Source organism: Onychostoma macrolepis, chromosome 08, assembly GCF_012432095.1.
Source record: "Onychostoma macrolepis isolate SWU-2019 chromosome 08, ASM1243209v1, whole genome shotgun sequence".
Classification (NCBI taxonomy): Eukaryota; Metazoa; Chordata; class Actinopteri; order Cypriniformes; family Cyprinidae; genus Onychostoma; species Onychostoma macrolepis.
This window is the reverse complement of record NC_081162.1, coordinates 6,331,978-6,353,130: the sequence shown is the minus strand read 5'-3', so window position 1 is coordinate 6,353,130 and position 21,153 is coordinate 6,331,978. Positions and strand designations below refer to the sequence as shown.

The 21,153-nt window shown below is 34.6% G+C and overlaps 1 protein-coding gene across 7 annotated transcripts in view; it reads left to right on the top strand.

The window, feature by feature from the left end:
* Nucleotides 1-184: 184 nt before the first annotated feature.
* Nucleotides 185-21,153, top strand: part of cabin1 (calcineurin binding protein 1) — a 115,896-nt gene continuing 94,927 nt past the window's right edge. For 6 of the 7 annotated variants that reach the window (XM_058785876.1, XM_058785875.1, XM_058785878.1 and 3 more), the window contains exons 1-15: nucleotides 185-267; nucleotides 4,120-4,164; nucleotides 4,296-4,391; nucleotides 5,229-5,342; nucleotides 5,509-5,643; nucleotides 6,331-6,511; nucleotides 7,734-7,863; nucleotides 7,965-8,114; nucleotides 11,752-12,167; nucleotides 13,376-13,547; nucleotides 13,783-13,913; nucleotides 14,000-14,217; nucleotides 17,234-17,306; nucleotides 17,425-17,612; nucleotides 17,808-17,939. In XM_058785876.1, the coding sequence (XP_058641859.1) occupies nucleotides 4,162-4,164; nucleotides 4,296-4,391; nucleotides 5,229-5,342; nucleotides 5,509-5,643; nucleotides 6,331-6,511; nucleotides 7,734-7,863; nucleotides 7,965-8,114; nucleotides 11,752-12,167; nucleotides 13,376-13,547; nucleotides 13,783-13,913; nucleotides 14,000-14,217; nucleotides 17,234-17,306; nucleotides 17,425-17,612; nucleotides 17,808-17,939 (2,139 nt within the window). In that variant the 5' untranslated portion in view covers nucleotides 185-267; nucleotides 4,120-4,161. Of the gene's footprint in view, nucleotides 268-4,119; nucleotides 4,165-4,295; nucleotides 4,392-5,228; nucleotides 5,343-5,508; nucleotides 5,644-6,330; nucleotides 6,512-7,733; nucleotides 7,864-7,964; nucleotides 8,115-8,139; nucleotides 8,769-11,751; nucleotides 12,168-13,375; nucleotides 13,548-13,782; nucleotides 13,914-13,999; nucleotides 14,218-17,233; nucleotides 17,307-17,424; nucleotides 17,613-17,807; nucleotides 17,940-21,153 lie in introns of those variants that run through there. The other variant, XM_058785877.1, reaches the window with a different exon arrangement.

Here is a 21,153-nt window from a genome sequence, read left to right as displayed (position 1 = left end):
TCTATCTATCTATCTATCTATCTATCTATCTATCTATCTATCTATCTATCTATCTATCTATCTATCTATCTATCTATCTATTTAAAAAAACATTTATTTATTGCACTGATGAATCTTCAACGATTGATTGAGAAACAGAACATTAAAAACTGAGATCTGACACGTGATTGGCTGTTTGCAGGCGCGCGTGTACTCACTCGTCCAATCGCAGCGCTCGACACTGACTTTAGCGACTCTCCTCCGAGCAGAAGAGCCTGCATGCAGCTGGTAAGTAGCAGCTCTCCATCAAAACAACATACATGCAAACACAAAACACAAGTTTGCAGCTGGACTCACCTCGAAAGTATCCTACATTTATGAAGTTTTATGAAATTGTGCGCTGAATAGAAACGCAGTTTCTATTGTAAGGTCAGCTGGGCTTGTGCTGCTAGCATTGTTAGCATGTTGTTGTTATTGTATGGTATGGGTTGATAAACATAGCGCTGTTAACAATAACACTACCAATGTGTGTAACAACACCGTTGTTTTGATGTTTTCGCTGCATCTGATGAATGTTTTTGTATTAGTTAATCAAGCTAACAGTTAAACCCGCCATGATTCCCATCACAATAAATGTGTGTCATGGGGAAATGCTCCCTCGAGAACATTCTACATTTATTGCCATGTTATTGGCAGCTTAGCATACAACATACTGTCTGGGGAAATGGAAACACTGGCCAATTTAATTGTTATTGCATGGCATTGTATATCTTAGAGGAGCTAATCATGTCCGATTGTTGGGGACAAAAAATACCCTGCACTAAGGCATGAAGTGAATTATAAAAAAAGGTACGGTGTAAAAAATGTCGAATACATTTATGCTGAGTGTAAATAGTGGTAGATACTGTTTGCTTGAAGTGAACATTTCAACAAATAGCATCTTGTTTAAGTGCAAATAGTATTTTTTACAGTCACACACATGTAGTCACATCACAGTGTAATCCGTACATATTCTGAAATTCCGTTCACAATCACAAAGTTATACAGTTTTCCTCCACACCACAGCTGGATACATGAAAATAACCCATTCCATGTGTACTTGTTGATGCCACAAACAATTTTATGCATTTACTGAAAATCTTCTAAAATGCCCCCTTTTCTAAACTGGGTACAAGGGACAATCAAGAAGAACATCAATAAATGTGTAGAAATGTAATACAGTAATATGATATGACAATATTTTTTTACGTTTAGTATAGCATGTAATTTAATAATATAATTAGGGCTGCAAAATGATTAGTCGCAATTAATCGATTCAAAATAAAAGTTTGTTTACATACTATGTGTGTGTACTGTGTATACTTATTATGTTCATATAAATGCACACATATATGTATAGGGTAAATGTACCTATTAAGCTCACCAAAATCTACACTGAGACATTTTTAGTGCACAAGATATTGGTTTCGGTACAAAAAGTTATGTTAAAATAAAATATTAATCTCTCACACAAAAATATTTACTTTTATTTTAAATGACAAAAGCATTTCAATTAAGATATACATCATTGAATTCAAAAAGTCTGGCTGTGCTTAATGGGTACATTTTTGTACACCCCTGTTCCCATTAAGCTCACATCATGTTTTATTACAAATTCTTGTTTATTTTAAGGAACATTTTTAAAGAATAATTGTAAAAATATATTTTTGAAGGTACAAAGTCAATCACAAAAAAACAACACTAAAATCAAGCAACAAAGCATTTAAGTCGATCAGTTATATATTCATAATGAAGTGCCATCTAAGCCCATTACAACATCTAGACTAGTCCACGTTCAGCTAAGTAACACAATTAAAAATCAAATAAAACAAACCAATAAAACATTTAATTCATGGGGATGAACACAGAAACTAGCCTCATTATGAAACCTCTTTTTAAATGGATGTAAACTTATCTATAGTCTCTTAAGGCTGAATAGACTACATGATTTTTGCCCTGATTTTCCACAGATTTACAGTCTGGAGAAGTTGATGCTATAGTTGCCAAAGATCAGAGCCAGTCTGCAGATTTGAGTCGACAGAATCCATAGAAAATCGATTAACTTAACTTAAAGTGACAACCATCAGTTAATATTTAAAGTCTGTTTATGAAGTATTTACAGACGTTCAATGTGGAAGAGCTTAAAGAGCACACTGAGCTTAATTAAAGCAGTAACAATTTTTCATTAATTTCATGTAATATTTGTTAAAGTGGCAGGATTTTGCTAAATAAATAATCTAGGTCATGTATTAAGTTCATATTTTAATATGAACAACTATTATAAATAATATCTATGAAATTATACTTTTTCTTATTGATGTCACACTGAAGCTGTGATTTTCATAGTAGTGCACCCTTTAAGCTCAGCTTAAAATAATATGACATCTTTAAAAATTACAGCACTGTAAACCAACAGACCAGCAATAAACTGTCAATGTATAATATTATGGATGTGAATGTACAAGCCAGTAATGCCTGTGAAGTCAGTGTTGCCAACTTGGCAATTTTGTTGCTAAATTTAGCAACTTTTCAGACTACCCTAGCAACTTTTTCTTCCAAAAGCACCTAGCAACAAATTGAGCTATTTTTACAATTTACACTTTGATAAGTGACTCAAACGATAAAAAGGCACACATTTTCCATCTAAATTACACAAAAAGAGGAAACCAAAGATGCCTAGCAGTACACACGCATAAATTAAGTTAGCTGCTATTTGCAATTGTTCAAGTTAATAATAATAATAATAATTGAATAACTGTTCATTTATGATACAACTTGTTAGCTTGTACCTGCGATTGTTGATCAGTTTGTACGCTGTAAGAAAAAAATATCTAAAAAAATGGAAAAGGTACTTATAATTTTCCAGGACATTATCCATTATCTGTTGTTATCCTGCATCCCGAAAACACAAAATATATGCTTAATTTAAAATGCAGGTCAAAAACCTGTGAAAAATCAATACGGAACATTTCTTCATATTAATGTAGTAGATTGTGCCCTATTTTTACAGACTTTTCTTAGTGCAGAATACTAACTAACTACTAATACACTGCTTAAGTATAATTGTTTAGAATGTGTAGTTTTACTAACTTACTAGCTAACAAAAAAAACCTTAAATTGTTCATAAATGTGTACGTTTTCGATAATTCAGTGTTGTATTCAAAAAGACAGTTATTTATATTACTTTCCTCAACTAGCCTCAACTTGTTCAGACTGTAAAATCGGGGGAAAATTGGGGCAAAAATCGCGTAGTGTATTCCAGGCTTATCTGTGTTCTGTAGCATCTGCGCTGTGTTAATAAAACTATCTTTTGGATCTGATGTAATTATTTCCCACATCCAAGTTCCAGGTTATAATATGCAAAAGTCTGAACATTAATCTCTTAATTTTACAGTAAGTAGTGAAACTCACCCAAAATAAAGGCTTAAACATCTAAAAAAAACACACATTTAAGGGGCTCCTCTTTTGGTGAAAGTTTTTAGACAGCTTTCAAAATGGCCGCCAGACAGTGTGAACACATGGAGACTCATATCTCAGCGTGCAATGATCTGATTGACTTGAAATTATAACAAACATATCAGTTGGTTAAGACATCAAGTAGGATAATAAATTATTTTTTCTTTTTATAATCTGAGCTCAAAAATGGAAGTGTGCTTAATGGGAACGTGAGCTTAATAGGTATGTCTACCCTATATTTAAAAAAAAAAATATTTGTATGTTTGAATGTAAACAATTATATATAATTTATATATATATAAATATAAATATTTTACATATAAATCCAACATATTTTTCCTTAATATATACATGTATGTGTATATATACATAATAAATATACACAGTACACACACATATAGTATGCAAACATAAGCTTTTATTTCGAATCGATTAATCGCGACTAATCGTTTTGCAGCCCTAAATTGAATACCTTTCTATAATAGATTCTGACATTTTGTGGTAAAGTCTTTTTCTGTGGAAAAAAGAGGAGATAGATAGGACTAGCACTGCTCAAATCAATTTAATGTGATTTATTTAATTTCTGGATTCTGGATTCTGATCCAGTTAACGCATTTATTTAAATAGTTTTTTTCTTAACAACAGATGCTGATGATTGGACTGAATGATCCTTAATAAATAAGAAGCATGGTAAGTCACTCTGTATGTTTTATGCTTTGTTATTATTTACTTAAACTTCCTCATATGAGTGTTTGACCTGCTTCTGTCATATTGTTCATTTCATTTGTTCACTGTATTCATGTATCTTCTACAAATCACAGATCCGGATAGCTGCTCTGAATGCAGCATCTCAGGCTGCAGATGAACACGAAGACGCCTTCAGAAGCACTAAACCAAGTCAAACGAAGGAAGCCCAGGTGAGTCACATGCTTTCAAGTAACTTTTTGGTCTGTTTCATGTATTTTTTTTTTTACCCTGTGAAGCCCAATTTTTTTTTCCAATGGAGCTGTTTATTGAACCTTTTGGCAAAATGTACATGAAAACATTTACATATGCGTTTTTTGTTGAGTATCATATTGGATAGATCAGGCTTTTATATAATATAATATAGGAGAATATATGTAGCTCGTATTTATTGAATAAAAAACATCTTTTTTTACTCAGAGTGCCCAAACTGAGCAAAAAGTATGCAATTTATTGTGGATGCTGATATTTATATGACCAAAGAGTAAGATGAAAATATGATTGTAATCATTGAAAATCAGTGAGATCTTTATAACAGTATAGCAGACTACTTACATAAAATGCATATAAATATCAGTTGTCACTGTATATCTTTCAATAATATGTCTTAGTTTTTTTATTGTGGGGGCAAAACATATAATGCAATGCAATACAATGATGATTGAGAGATGTACAAATAAACCTTCATCAAAAGACTGATAGATCATTTTTAATGCTCACATTTTAACACAATCTTTCTAAAAACTAATGCATGGATAATCAAGTAAACATAAGTTACTTCAATCCATCTTGAATATATATATATAAGTTATTATACTAAAAGACTTTTTACTTGTAAAAAAGTATGAACTGTCAGTCAGATGACAGAAAGCATGTAGAATAACAGGCTTTTCATCAGTTATGGTCATGGTTTTTTGTTTATCAAATATGAGACAGTAGGCTTTATGGGGTTAATAAAAAATAAAATGGTTCAATCCAATTGAACTGTTTCCTTCTCATTTGTATTGCAGGAGGCAGAAGCGTTTGCTCTGTATCATAAAGCTCTTGATCTGCAGAAACATGACAAGTTTGACGAGTCTGCCAAAGCCTACCATGAGCTCCTCAAGACGCCGCTGCTCAAGGAGGTACAGCAGATTCCTTCAGCTCTGATCATTATAACATCTTACCATGAAATCCAGAATATCTTTCATTTTATATTTAGCTTCAGCTTTATTATTGCTTTCTATTTTTCAAAGGCAGTGTGTGTGATTAAATGTTAGTGATCTTTTTTTTTTTTTTATCTTGCACCAGGCAGTGGCATCTGAAGATGAGAAAGTTGGACTCAAGCATCCTGGGCTGATGTTGAAGTACTCCACCTATAAAAACCTGGCCAGTCTTGCTGTGCTCAGAGATGATTTAGACACTGCCATGGACTTCTATGTGCAGGTAAATGCGTATTTTGAACAAATCACAAAGTGTAAGTTGCATAATATGTCCTGTATGCTCACTTAGCAATTTAATTGAATTACACTGCCATTCAAAACTTTGGGGACAGCAAGATTTTAATTAATACTTTTATTTAGCAAGGATACATTAAATTGATCAAAAGTGACAGTAAAGGCATTTATAATGTTACAAAAGTTTTCTGCTTCAAATAAATGATGTTCTTTTGAACTTTCTGTTCATTGTATTCAGGGTTTCCACAAAAATATTTAACAGCATAACTGTTTGCAGCATCCATTATAATAAGAGATGATCATTTTTAGAACTGCAAATCAGTATATTAGAATGATTTCTGCAGGATCATGTGACACTGAAGACTGGAGTAATGATGCTGAAAATTCAGCTTTACATCACAAGAATAAATTGTATTTAAAAAAATATTCCAATAGAAAACAGTTATTTGAACTTGTAATATTTCACAATATTACTGTTTTTGTTAATCAAATAAATGCAGCTTTGGTGAGAATAAGAGACATTAAAACATCTCTGAACTTTTGAATGATAGTGTACATTTGTTTTTAATTTGGTATTAGTTCCTCCAGTGCCACAATGTTCCATAAACCAGACAGTTTGGACACAGTTGAGTCTCTGATACGAGTCTCTGACTGTGTATATATATGTGTCTTGCAGGCTGTCATGCTGGACTCCACAGATGTGAATATGTGGTATAAGATGGGAAAGTTGGCTTTGAGGAAGGCCAGCATGCCTTTGGCCCGTCATGCGTTTGAGGTGGGCTTACGCTGTAACCCGGCCCACTGGCCCTGCCTGGACAGTCTCATCACGGTCCTCTACGCTCTGAGTGACTACAGCTGTGAGTCAGAGACCTCTGCACAACTCTGCAGCATACACCGTTCCCATGCTCACTGCTAGATGTGGATTAGAACTTTTGGAGTTTTGGAAACCAAAATGTTTTTGATTTTTAGAATCCCAGATCTTCTAGAATCAGGTCACAGCTATTGCAGTCATCAGTTTAATTCATTAAATATTCATTATTTCTTTTGGGACATAAAATCAAAATTGACCCTGCATGATTCATTAGCGCTCAGAAAGTGCTCAGATTTATCATTTTTAATCAAAGGATCTCTGAAACAACATTTCTGCTTATGTAACTAAGGCTGCATAGTGCATAGACATGGAAAAATAATACACTTTGCTTTCTTCTGCTAAGTACAGAATGCAGCAGTCCAGTTCTGGAAGTAAAAATCCAATTAATTTTTTCATAAAGACCTTGATTTCAAAAGCATATGCATTTAAAAGTATATGCTTCCCTACAGTAAGTCAGTGGGATTTCATCTCTGTTTATTACTCGATATTTTGCAGCGTAAACAAAATGTATGTACCAGTAAACGAATGGATGAACGAATAGATTAAATATATAGTGTGTATATAGTTTTCCTAAAAAAAAAAGCTTGATGGTTTTACATATAACATAAATATTACAATAATGTATTTTAATATAATTATTAAATTATAATAAAACATTTTTTAATAGTTGTACTAATATTTCTATGATTGTTTAATTTAAAAAAAAATTTAATATTTATTTTATAGTACAGTAGTATTATTATAGTAGTAATGTATTTCTTATTTAGTTGAATATTTTTTTATTTATTCCATCCATTCTTTATCCTTCTTTCTGCTACTTTGTAATGTCAGCAGGATTTTCACAGGATTTTTATTTACTTAAAAATAACAAATATTGTTATAATAATAATAATAGTTGTCTTATAGTCAAAATAAATAGGTCAAAAATGGCATTGTCGCCTGTAATAACTCAAGTTGACTTTAGTTTCATAAGGTTCTTGTAAAGATGAACACCCAATTTTTTCAAGATTTTCTGAAATATATATAATGGAAAAAAATACTTCTGGAGCCAAGGCCACTGAACAAGTAGGCGGTTATGCTGTTTTATGTCGTCTCTGCGGGCATAAATGTTTTTAGTTCTTCACCTTGATTTTCTGCCGCTAGCTTTTCATCATATTCTGAGTTAGCAGAGTAGTCGAAGCATTATGTTCTGGTCTGTTTGCCCATAGGTTGTCTGTACTACATCTGTAAGGCTCTGGAGAAGGACACGGGCTACAGTAAGGGACGAGTGCTCAAAGAGAAGATCTTTGAAGAGCAGCCCTGCCTCAGACGAGACTCTATGAAGATGTTCTCCAAACTGTATGTTCCTTTTATTACTCATTCAGCTGAGCTTATAATAAGGCATTCACCATTTGTACTGTTGAAGAAGAAACTTCTGTGTGCATGTGTTTTGGCTGCAGTGATGTATCGGTGCAGTATGTGGATGTAGATGAGGAGGAAGCTCACAGCATTGTAGAGGAAGCGCTGGAACTGAGGAGACAGAGACAGGCTAAACTCACACGGCATCCAGTAACTGACCTGCAGCTGGTTCAGCCCATCAAATACTTCACGTGAGTCCATGCCACCATTAATCCACAGAAAATTTTGGCTGTTTTGTTTGAAGGAATATCATGGGTTATTATCAGTAACGTTATTTATTTGATTTATATATGTCTGTTGACTGCTTCTGTGACAAATTAAAAATTAAAAAGCAATTGATAGTTTGATGTTTCATCATCGACGGTATAAAATAAATCAGTACTCCTCAATAATTTTATAGATTATTCTTCAATACATATATTTATACCGGCTGACAGATTTCTGCTTATTTTTACTGTCTACTGTTCAGTGTTGGGCAGTAGCGTCCCTACAAGTAGTGACGCTACTAGTTTAACTACATTTCTCAGTAGCGTGGTGGTAGCGTCACTGCTTTTTGAATCAAATAGCTGTTCGGTAGTTAAGCTCTTTTTTTGATCAAGTAGCGCGGTAGCGTCAACAAAAGCTAACGTTACATTTTCCAAAGAAAGCATTCTGAAACTCGAGCTCAAATCAGAAATATAACAGCTACGGATCACTGATCCTGGATCAGTAAGTCACAGACACTAAAGCTCGTAACGCCATTGGCTCCTCAAACTGTCAGTCAAACCTCGTTAATCCTTCCGCCTCTCTCGTCAATGAAATGCGGCGTGCATTTTGGAGCATCTCAGCTTGTTTGCGGTCTGAAGGTAAATAAAGAACTGTTGATTGTAGGGCTGCAACAACGAATCGATTAAATCGATAAAAATCGATTACTAAAAGCGTTGGCAACGAATTTCATAATCGATTCGTTGTGTCGCGCGACGCGGAGACGTTTGATTATTAAAAAAAAAAAAAAAAAAAACTTTAGTTGAGCGTGGAGCGGAGTGAACACACTCGGTCTCTCTCGCGCACGGATGGTAGCAGAGTTTGGCGCCTCATAAAAAACAAAAAAAGTAAAAAAAACAAAAAAAAAACGAGCGGAGGTAGAGGTGGCAGAGAAATCCGTGCGACCCAAGTCATCCAAGGTGTGGGAGCAGGGGCGGCGTTTGCGTATGGCAGAGTATGGCAGTCGCCATACCCTAGCCCAGTCAGGTGCTGTGAAAAATTATCCAAACTTGAGTCGCTTATAATTCGTTTTTATTATTTTAAATCAGAGAGTTTTAAAAATAGTAAACCAATGATAAGCATTAAAATAACTTGTCAGTAAAACTTACGTAACGCCATTGGATCATCGAGCTCTCAGCGAGACCTCGTAACTTCACCCGCCTCCGTTCAGATTGACGCGCGCACAGCCTGGAGAAGATGAGATCTCTGCTTTTTCGCAATGCAAGGGTGAATAAATAATTGGTGTTTGAATAGTACAGCGTTTTCTTTACTCAAACACTATGTCAGTAAAGGATAATGTTTTTGTGTGTTTGAAGAGTGGAGAAGAATTAGTTATTTGCTGTCTATATACGTTTTAAATATCCTGTGCATTATGTGCATAAGCGCTTAATTTGAGATTTTGGCCAAGTGTATTAAACAACAAGAAAAACTAAGCGCCCATATAGCTACAATCAAAGTTATATAACCTGTAAAGTTGATGAAAGCATAATGCACTTAATGCACTTATGCACTGCATAACAGCCGTTCTAACGACAGACAAAACACTCCATCTCCGTCATTCTCTGGTCAAAAACATTGTTAACTCCATTTGAGCTTGATTTTCATATAATGTTAAGTGCAAGTGTCTGATACAATACCAACGCTAACGACGCAGTGTTGTTAAATTATTTAATTTTTGCACCCCAAAAAGTCTATATATTTGGCAGATGTAAAGCATACATGTGTATGTTTTTGTGTTAGTCCATTTTATTTTATTTTATTATTATTATAACAGCTCAGGGATGTTCAAGGAGCAACATGTTGGTGCACTTTCTAAAGATTTTAGTTCTGTTTTTGAATAAAGGGTTGGAAATGAATGCTTTTCTTTTTTCTTTTTTTTAAAATCCGATTCATCGATTAATCGAAAAAATAATCGACAGATTAATCGATTATTAAAATAATCGTTAGTTGCAGCCCTAGTTGATTGAATAAGTACAGCGGTTTCTTTACTCAAAAAACACTATTTATAAAGGCTAATACTTTTTTTGTTTGTTTTTTGTTTTTGAGGAGCGGAGAAGAGTTTCTCTAGCATTTGTTGTCAAGTCACAGCCAAATAGCTCGTGCGAAGCGCTGAATCTTTCATAATATGATACTTTGGCCAAATAACAGAAAAAAAAAACTGAACGCCCACATAATGACAGAAAACTGGGGAAAACGGTACATAAGTCAGGAAAAAAAGAAAAGAAAAAAAAATACATTCGCTGGTCAAAAGCTTCGTAATTGAACTTGATTTTGGTGAAATGTTTATATTAATATCTAATGACACATGCAACGATGCAAATAAACATAGCCTATCTGTAGGCCTAAACATCTATATGGTAACACTATACAATACGATTTCATTAAAATACATTTGTTACAGTATTTATTAATCTTTGTTAATGTTAGTTAATGAAAATACAGTCGTTTATTGGTAGTTCATGTTAGTTCAGTGCATTAACAAATGTTAACAAACAACTTTTGATTTTCATAATGCGTTAAAATTGTTGAAAATGTTGAAATTAACATTAAGATAAATGCTGCAGAAGTATTGTTCATTCTTAGTTCATGTTAACTAACTAATGTTAACTACTGAACCTTATTGTGAAGTGTTACCATTTATATAAATGTATCTGTATACAATAAAGCCACAATACCAACTACTAATAGGAGGTTTCTGGCCGACAGCACAAATTTATTTTGCCTGTGTCACAATTTGAGGTCAATCCGGCCCTGTATTTGATACTGATTGTGTTGCCAAATAGGTTTGGAACAGCTGTTAAATAAACAATTAAACTGAACATGCCTGTCTATCTGCTTGACTGACAGTTTTATTGATCACTGAGAGAGCATTGACTTGGTATGATGTTGGTTCAATAGAATGGATGTAGTAAACTACTTTTGCCATTTTGCTTGCCCAACACTGCTGCTGTTAAAAAGTTTGGGGTCAGTAAGTTTTTGTATTTTAAAAGAAGTCTCTTATGGTCACCAAAGCTGCATTTATTTAATAAGATACAGTAAAATAGAAATATTGTAAAATTTTACTACAGTTAAAAACAACTGTTTGTCTTTTAGTATATAAAAAATATAACTTATTTCTGTGATGCAAAGCTGAATTTTCAGCATCATTACTCCATGATCCTTCAGAAATCATTCTAATATGCTGATTTGGTGTACAGGAAACATTTATTAATATTAATTTGTTAAATTATTATTGTGCTACATGGTATTTTTTTCAGAATTATTTAATGAATAGAAATATTAAAATAGAACATTATAATGTCTTTGTCACTTTTGGTCAGTTTTTTTTACCTTGCTGAATAAGGTTTCATTTCTTTCAAAAAAAAATAAAAATCTTACTGACTCTAGTCTTTTGAACGGTAGTGTATATCACTCATCTCTAGTTAAAGCTCAAATTATATTGAATAAAATTTAAATGAATTTTTTATTTTTATTTAATTTTCAAGTCAAAAAGGCCTACTTATTAAATATTATTAATAAAATATATTAGTAAGTATTCAAGTATTATTTTGCTGTGTATCTGTGTGATGCATCTTATCCTTATAGGTGGAAGAGTGTTGGGGAGAGTTTCTTGGCGATGTACAAACATCAGAACGCTTGTCTGGTCCCACGGCCTGACTTTGGGCGCCGCATCGACCTGTCAATGTACCGCGACCCGGACTGCCTCGTGCAAATGCCCACTATCACTCCAGCACCCGCCACTGCTGCTTCAGACCCCCCTCAGCCCCCCATACCTGTCAGCGTGCCTCAGGCCCCCCCTGCCCCTCCGCCAGGTCCCAGTAGCCCGAGTGCCAATCTGCCCCCATCCACCGAGCTCCTTGTCCAGCCGCTGACCCAGCCCAGCGCTGCTGCAGGAGTACCGCAGAGTCAGAACGTCATTGAGATCACCACTACAACCACAGTCACCACTACTGCTGCCAATGGAGCTGAGGAAACCACTGTTACCACACTTACTACTGCTGGTCAGTGTCAATGTAGATGTGACACATGCACATGTATGCAATCTTACACCTGCAATGTTACAGAGCTTAGGATGTGAGGATTCCTATCACAAAAAGATAGAAAGTGCCTTAAAAAATTAATAGTAAAATAAAACTGTATTTATTTATTTTAAGGCATTTTTAATCTTTTTGTTTTGACATTTTGATTTTGGATTACAAAGCAGATTGTCTGTTGTCCTTTGAGAAAGAATTAAGGATTTGAAAATAACATTTAAATTCCATTACGTGTTTTCATGCATTCAGTTATTGCTACGTACATTGTGTATCATAAATGTTAAAATTAAGATACTGTAAAAGTAAAATTTTTCGATTGGAATTGCACACGATGAATGTTCCTACCATCTGATAGTTAAAAAAGAAAGAGCAGTTAGCTTGAGAAACGCTTGAGAGACAAAGAACAATAAATGTTTAATAATCTAGTGTGTTACATATTGCTATTATTAATAATTAATAATTAATTTCTAATTCAGTTTGGATGCTTTCATTGTGACTGGGATACCAAACATATTAAATTTACTCTATGCATAATTTGGCTGTTTGAAATTTAGCGCTCAAATCATAATACTTTTATTTAGTACAGATACATTAAACTGATCAAAGTTACATTAAATGCATGTATAATGTTACAAAAAATAGTATTTCAGATAAATGCTTCTGTTCATCAAAGAATCCTGGAAAACTATCATAAAACTATTAAACAGCACAACTGTTTTCAACATTAATAATAGTCAGAAATGTTTCTTGAACAGCAAATAAGTATATTAGAATGATTTCTAAAGGATCATGTGACACTGAAGACTGGAGCAATGATGCTGAAAATTCAGATTTACATCACAAGCATAAATTACATTTTAAAATATATTACAATAGAAAACAGCTATTTTAAATTGTAATAATATTTTACAATATTACTGTTTTTATTGTGTTTTTGATCAAATAAAAACATTAACAAACTGCAAACTTTTGAACGATAGTGTATTTGATGAAAGTGTTCTTACAGACACCTCTGAAGACAACCACCCTGTACATTTTACACACTCATTTAAAGTGACAGACTTTTTTGAAACATAGGATTATAGGAGTTGTGAAGAAGTTGAATTCAAGCGCATTTCAGCATTTGTTTTCAAGCATATATGACACTGATGATGTCATTGCTCTTCACCCTACAGCTCTGGACGTCGCCTTGAATGACAAAGTGAAAAAAGGCACCAAGAGAAAACGTGTGGTAGAGGACACTGTAGAGACGGCAAAGAGGCGCTCGGCACGTGTCCGCAACACCAAATGCAAGAAAGAAGAGAAGATTGACTTCCAAGAGCTTCTGCTCAAATTCCTCCCCTCTAGGTGTTTATTTTAATATTAATCTATTCAGGGGTTTGGTTCCAACCTGCTGTGACCATATCAAGCAATGCACTATAAGACATTTTACCAGTTTCTATTTTTGTTTTGTCATGCTGAGTGAATCCTAGCAGTGAAAACACATTCGACTGAAATCCTGCTGCACATAGTTGTATATTAGACTTCAAACATGTCCTTAGAAAGTCTTCCTTTGTCACATTGACTTGAGCTTTATTTCCAGACTGAAAAAGTTTGAAGATGATGAAGATGAGGAGAGTCTGAGTAACATGGACGCACAGTGTGACGGCAAACCTGATTCCCAGTTGAACCGTGGATCCAGCTCCTCTGAGTACATCGTCTCTATGCAGTCAGGTACAGAAACTGCAGTTTTCTTTTTAGTCACCGTTTTATTTCTTTCTGCATCTCTTTGATTCTCTCTGTTCTTCATGGTTCCTCAGAGCGGAAGGAAGTTCATGCGTTCCTGCTGGCGAACATGCAGAATGGCGGGATCCTGGAGCTGATGATTCGGTATCTGAAGGCGGTGGGGCAGAAGTTTCTGGAGGAGTGGCCAGCAGGCCTCAGCGTAGTGGTGCTGGATCTCTTCAGCTGCTGGAGGAAACACAGCGCTGGGCTGCCCAACCCACTGCTCAGAGATTCCAGCAACCAGCACATAAAGGTGAGCCTGTTTCATGCCAGTACAACTTCAAAAGATATTCATGGTTTTGTTTGAAGCAGATTTCCATGTGCAATTTAGCTTTCATGTTTACAATGACATTAAAGGGATAGTTCACCCAAAAATTAAAATTTGCTTTTAATTTACTCACTTCAAATTAGGGATGCACGATATGAAAAATTTGAACCGATATCGATAATTAAGTCCTTCTCATGGCCGATACCGATAAGTTCACATTTTTATATTATAATTTTCATATAATCTGCAGTTTGTGCACCCAGGAGAATACAAAATCTAAGATGCACTGATGAAACTGATATTTTAGTAGCTCTGGCCTAACTATAATAGCAAACATCAGTCCTGACTCTCCAAATGTTTTTATTTTTTGTGTAAGGCACCACAATACTTAGTAACAGAAATGGTTTAACAGAACTATGACAGAACTATGGTTTATCTGCAATTAACAACTCATTAACAACAAATTTATATTCAAATATTTCATGCATAAAGAAATGCATCTATTCAACCTTTTTAGTGCATGAGGATGAGGAAGTTATATAGGGACATTAAGCAACAGCTGCGAATGGAACGGCTATGCTGACCGGAAGTAAGCTGTTACATCGCCGTAGCCGAGAACATAAAAATCATTAAGCAACCTAAACAAGACAGCGCAACGCGGCATTCAGTCACTTATTTAAATACAAATGATGAATTATGAGGAGGATGTTTAGGCAATAATTGGATTGTTCTCTTCACATGTCTTTAGTCTTAGTACTACCTGAGGTGCTGTTGCTAACAGCAGACATATCTTTGTACAAACGAGAAAAATCGTTAAAATTAGCTTAGGTTTAAAACATAATCAACACAGATTAAATGAAAGACTAATGGTAGAATCGTATTCTGATGGAATTAAATGGTATATACCATAAAACGCAACATTTAACTACATAAGCTGTCACGTTGTAACGACTACGGCAAAGTAGTAGTTCACCCATATTGTTCAATAATTTATCTGTCCGATAAATATCGTGCATCCCTACTTCAAACCATCCAAGATTTAGGTAGAACAGTAAAGAAGATTTTTTGCTGAAACCGTGGGTGCTTGGTGATTCATAAAATACAACTCAATGGTCATTTTGAGAGTCAAAAAAAAAAAAAGTGTATTTTATTGTATTTTACTGGTGGGCGATTAACTGGTAGAAATTTGTCAACCGGTAGAGATTTTGAACTACGTGGTCACAAAAACGTATCGTTTGCAAATGTTTTTAAGCATTGTGGTTTAAAAACAAATGATTTTAATCCATTGAAATGCAATCAGCAGCGAAAGAGAACTATTTTCGCTGTATGCGCGCTCTGTCTGAGAGACTGTTTCTGAGCGCTGTCAGAGAGGCATGCGCACGTGAAGACGGAGTATTGAATTGAACGAAGTGATATAAAGCCGCTTTTATAGGCCTTGATCCTTATAAACACAGTAATTTAGGTTAGTGAAAGCAAACAGCTGAGAAAGAAAACACATGTGTAACAGTATATTGTATCCGGGCTGCTCTTAATGTGACAGCAGTCTAATATTCCTGCTGTTTGTCATTCATGTTAAACAACAAAAAATCTCTCATTGCTCTTGACTAATTCACTTTTGTAACTTTAATAAGAAGAAATATATATTTAATTTACACAGTGAAGAATATACAGTCTCTCTATTAATTTCTTTACTTTATACAATGGATGTAGCATTTCATATTTATTTGTTCTGCTGTAGTTTTTTGCCCTATTGCTTGTAATTAGTTTCCATTTTCTTATTTAATCGCTGACTGTTTACTTGTCTTTTAGGCTAGTTTTTTTGTGATATGGGTACTGGAATTATAATTATTCTTCGCCACTTCAGTAAATAATTACATTTTGAAATATATTCTGAAAAAGGGTGTTATTTAATTAAGAATTTAAAACCAAATAAAAACATATTTGTTTAGTTTTTTGTGTGTGTTTGCCTAGCGCTAAAACACAATTTGATTCCACTAGTCTGGATAAGTGTGACTGACTGAGAGAAAACTGTTGTATGAACAGAAGAATGACTTAGAACCGTGTTTATTCATCTGCGCATAGAAGGAAATTACTACACGTGTTCACTTAAAGGAGTTTCTTCCTCATCGGAAGATCATTTGGCACACATACTGCTTGCACCTGCCTGGAAATAAAACTCTATTCATCATGCCACCTGAACTTGCTGTATGTCTCCCAGTGGGTCTACTGAAAAACAGACAGAGACAGATAACTTAATGAGTGTTTTTAGCAAAAACTAGGTCACAGACGTTCTCTGTTATGTAAATGAACCTACACAATTAAGACACAAGACCAGAAATGAAACACAAACTGAATGTTTATCTGGAGGTGACAGGATTATTACCATTTAAAAAGTTTTTTAAATGTAATTTATTTCTGTGATGCAAAGCAATTTTCAGCATCATTACTCTAGTCTTCAGTGTCACATGATCTTTCAGAAATCATTCTAATATGCTGATTTGCTGCTCAAGAAACATTTTTTCATCATCAATGTTGAAAACATTTGTGCTGCTTCATTTTTGTGGTGCATTTTTTCTTTAATCCATACAAAGTCCAAAAGAACAGCATTTATTTTAAATATAAATCTTATTGACCTTAAACTTTTAATCTGTAGGGTATATTTCTAATATTTAATTAAATTGTAGTAGATGTGCCTGATTCTTATTTTTTTCCTTATCCTTTCAACTGCATTTTGTTTTTGTTTTTATTTGCTTGAAATAATTTCACTTGTCTAACTGTAATACCAGTTATTTCCTAGGTGTAATTCTGAGACAAAGTGAAATATACAATTGTGGTCAAAGATTTTTAGTTTACATTTGTACTAATTGATTTAAAATTTAATACTCAAATTCAATTGCATGTACATATCAGATGCATGTAATAGATGTTTACAGGTCAAATCACAGTGTGGTTTTATTTACAATACATCTACTTAGACATTATACTGTCTGTTATGTCACAGGAAATGATGCTGATGTGTGTCTGCTGTCTGGAGCTGCAGTTGGAGCAGAAGTCCATGATGAAGGGCAAGAACAGTAAGAACATCACACTGAGTCAGACATTTGTGTTGTGTTTGACATCAGGCACTCATGCAATAATAGTTCACAAATCATGAAAAGGAATCACACCAATGTCATATGCCTGTATTTACAGTGTCACAGAGGAAGACCATGTCTGGTTCAGGAAGGGATTGTGGGGACGCTAATGGTCCAGAGAACCGCTTTCAGACAGATATGTTCCTCCTGACCATGGCCTCCTCTCAGAGAGATCTGTTTGAAGACGACTGGCTCTCTTTTGCCGTCAGAGTTCACTGGCTCAAAGCACGATACCTCGCTTTTCAGGTAAGAGAGCTCAGTTTCTAAACACAGAATCACCAGTAGTATCATTAGAACACATTTGGTTATCTTTACTAGTGCTGACTTGCATATAGATAAGAGTATATTTAGAGAAATTACATTTACACTTAAAGAATTATTACTTGTGTGAAGTTTTTGCCCTGTAGACATGAAAATATGAATGTTAATTTGCTGTTTTAGGGTGACATGGAGGAGGCACTCGAGTGTTACGACATGTGTGTCGGTCTGCTGAAAGGTCAGACAAGTGAGATGGAAAAAATCACCATCCTCATGCCCAACCTCAGTGTGGACAATGCCATCTCTATAGAGGAGGTACGGTACAAAAGAAGTTGATCTCTCAAGACACTGTCACTTCTGTTTCATAGAAGAGCAGAAGTGCTGTTCAGTAGAAACTGCAACAGTATTTCCACGCATTTAATCATGTGACACTCATACCTTGTTCATGGTTCCATTATTGATTAAAGCTGAGAAGAGAAGGAACGAGAGAGCTTTTTAATTAATTAACATTTTCACTAAAGTAGGTGAAACAATGACTCTTTTTAAAATAAATATATATTCTGATTTATCCTTAAATGGATAGTTCACCCAAAAATTTGATGTTTATCTGCTTAGCCCAAGGGCATCCAAGATGTAGGTGACTTGTAGAACACAAACGAAGATTTTTAACTCAAACCGTTGCAGTTGGTCAGTCATATAATGGCAGTCAATGGGACCCACGTCTTTGAGAGAAAAATAAACATACACAGACAAAACCAAATTAAACCCTGTGGCTCGTGACGATACATTGAGGTCTAAAGACACGAAACAATTGGTCTGTGAAAGAAACTGCCATTATATGACTGACAGACTGCAACGGTTTGAGTTAAAAATCTTCGTTTGTGTTCTACTGAAGAAACAAAGTCACCTACATCTTGGATGCCCTGGGGTAAGCAGATAAACATCAACATTTTTGGGTGAACATGCAAGAAAAGATCAGAAACTTTAAAATGGGTTTAAAATTGAATAAAGGTGTATCAAAATAAATAAAACCTTCACGGTTAATTTACCATTAAGCAATCTGTGATATTTACTGAAGTTAATACTTTTATTCAGCAAAGATGCATAAAATTAATAAAAAAAGTGACAATAAAGACATATTACAGTATTATAATAAAGACATTATAATTTCTTTATTTTTTATTTTATTCTTCAAAGAATCTTGAAACTGTTACATATGTGTGTGTAAAAACTATTAATATAAATTAATATAAATATTTTGAAGGTGGTAATATACTCCATTGTATACTTTTTCCATCCCTTTTCTGACCCCTACAATTTGATTTTTTTGAGAATACTACATTTAAAATGTCCTGGTTACACTGTATTTTACAGTGTGCTTTTACAGCGCACTTACCCGAGAGAGTGCTGAGTAATATAATATTTTACACGTAGGTTCAGGGTTAGTACCTTCTTATTACCCTGTTAGTGTAGTTATTATAACAAGTGTATAGCATGTACATATAAAGTGCAACCAATATGATGTCTTGTGCTTTACATTTTGTAAAAACTAAGCAGTTTTTGGAGTTTCTACTAAACTGGTCTGGGTGCTAGATTACATCTGCACGGTAGATCAGACTTTATTTAAAAAATAAGAAAAAAAAAAAAAGGCCAAGGTACAGTTTTGCATTATATTGGCCCTTTAATTATAGGCAAGGCAAGTTTATTTATATAGCACATTTCATACACGGTGGTAATTCAAAGTGCTTTACATAAAAGGAAGTGAAATAGTCATTAAAAAAATAATAATCACAACAATAAAAACAAGGAATTAAAAAAATAATAATAAAATGATATAAAATTGATTTCAAATGAATTTAAAACAGTTAAGAATAGAAAATTCAGAAAATTATAGAAAATTATACATAAAATGCAGTGAGTGCAATCAGTTCGGACATAGCACAGGGCTCATTCAACAAATGCACAGCCAAACAGATGAGTTTTGAGTCTGGATTTAAATGTGGCTAATGTTTTAGCACATCTGATCTCATCTGGAAGCTGATTCCAACTGCAGGCGGCATTATAGCTAAAAGCGGACTCCCCTTGTTTTGTATGAACCCTTGGTATTTCTAACTGACTCGGTCCTAATGATCTGAGTGGTCTGTTAGGTTTATATTCAGTGAGCATATCTGCAGTGTATTTAGGTTCTAGGCCATTGAGTGATTTATAAACGAGTAAAAGTACTTTAAAATCAATCCTAACTGTAACTGGAAGCCAGTGTAAGGACCTGAGGTCTGGTGTGATATGCTCAGATTTTCTGGTAATTTCCTGGCAGCAGCATTCTGGATGAGCTGCAGCTGTCTAATGGTCATCTTTCGAAGGCCGGTGAGGAGAAGATTACATTAATCCACCCTGCTGGTGATAAAGGCATGAACAAGTTTCTCCAAGTCTTGACTGGACACAAAACATCTAATTCTTGCAATGTTTTTGAAATGGTAGTATGCTGATTTAGTTACTGCTTTGACATGACTACTAAAACTAAGATCTGTCTCCAGAATCACCCCAAGATTTTTTACTTGATTTTTTGTTGTTTGACCCCTAGACTCAAGGTATACATTCACCTTGAGAACTTCATCTTTGTTTCCAAATGCAATGACTTCAGTTTTCTCCTTGTTTAACTGAAGAAAGTTCTGGCACATCCAACTGCTAATTTCATCAATGCATTGGCAGAGGGAGTCAATGGGGCTGTAGTCATTTGGAGATAAGGCTAGGTAAATCTGGGTATCATCAGCATAGCTGTGATAGGCAATTTGGTTCTTTCTCATTATTTGACTTAGTGGGAGCATATACAGGCTAAACAAGAGTGGTGCAAGAATTGAGCCTTGTGGGACTCGGCATGTCATGGACGTCAACTTAGACTTATGCTCTCCTATACTCACATAATAAACTCTCCCTTCTAAGTATGACCTGAACCATTTGAGTACCATCCCAGAAAGCCCGACCCAGTTTTCCAGTCTCTCTAGAAGTGTTATGATCGACAGTGTCAAACACAGCACTAAGATCTACTAGCACCAGCACTGATATTTTGCCAGAATCAGAATTGAAGCGAATATCATTTATTATCTTAATAAGCGCGGTCTCTGTGCTGTAATGTGCTCGGAAAGCAGATTGAAAATTGTCCAGGTATCCATTTGAATTTAAGTAGTTGTTCAGCTGATTAAAAACTACCTTTTCAATAATCTTACCTATGAAAGGAAGATTTGATATTGGTCTATAGTTGCTCAACATGGTGTTATCTAGATTGCGCTCTTTCAGAAGGGGTTCTTCAACTGCAGTTTTCAGGGAGTTTGGAAAAGTCCCAGGAAGAAGTGAGGCGTTCACCACTACTAAGATATCTGCTTCTAAACAGTTAAGCACACTTTTGAAAAAAGATGTGGGAAGTGTGTCAAGATAGCAGGTTGACGATTTAAGGTGCTGTACTATTTCTTCCAAAATGTTGCTATCAATTGCTTCAAAAACAGACATAGTCACTTCTTTTTGAAATTGCGGT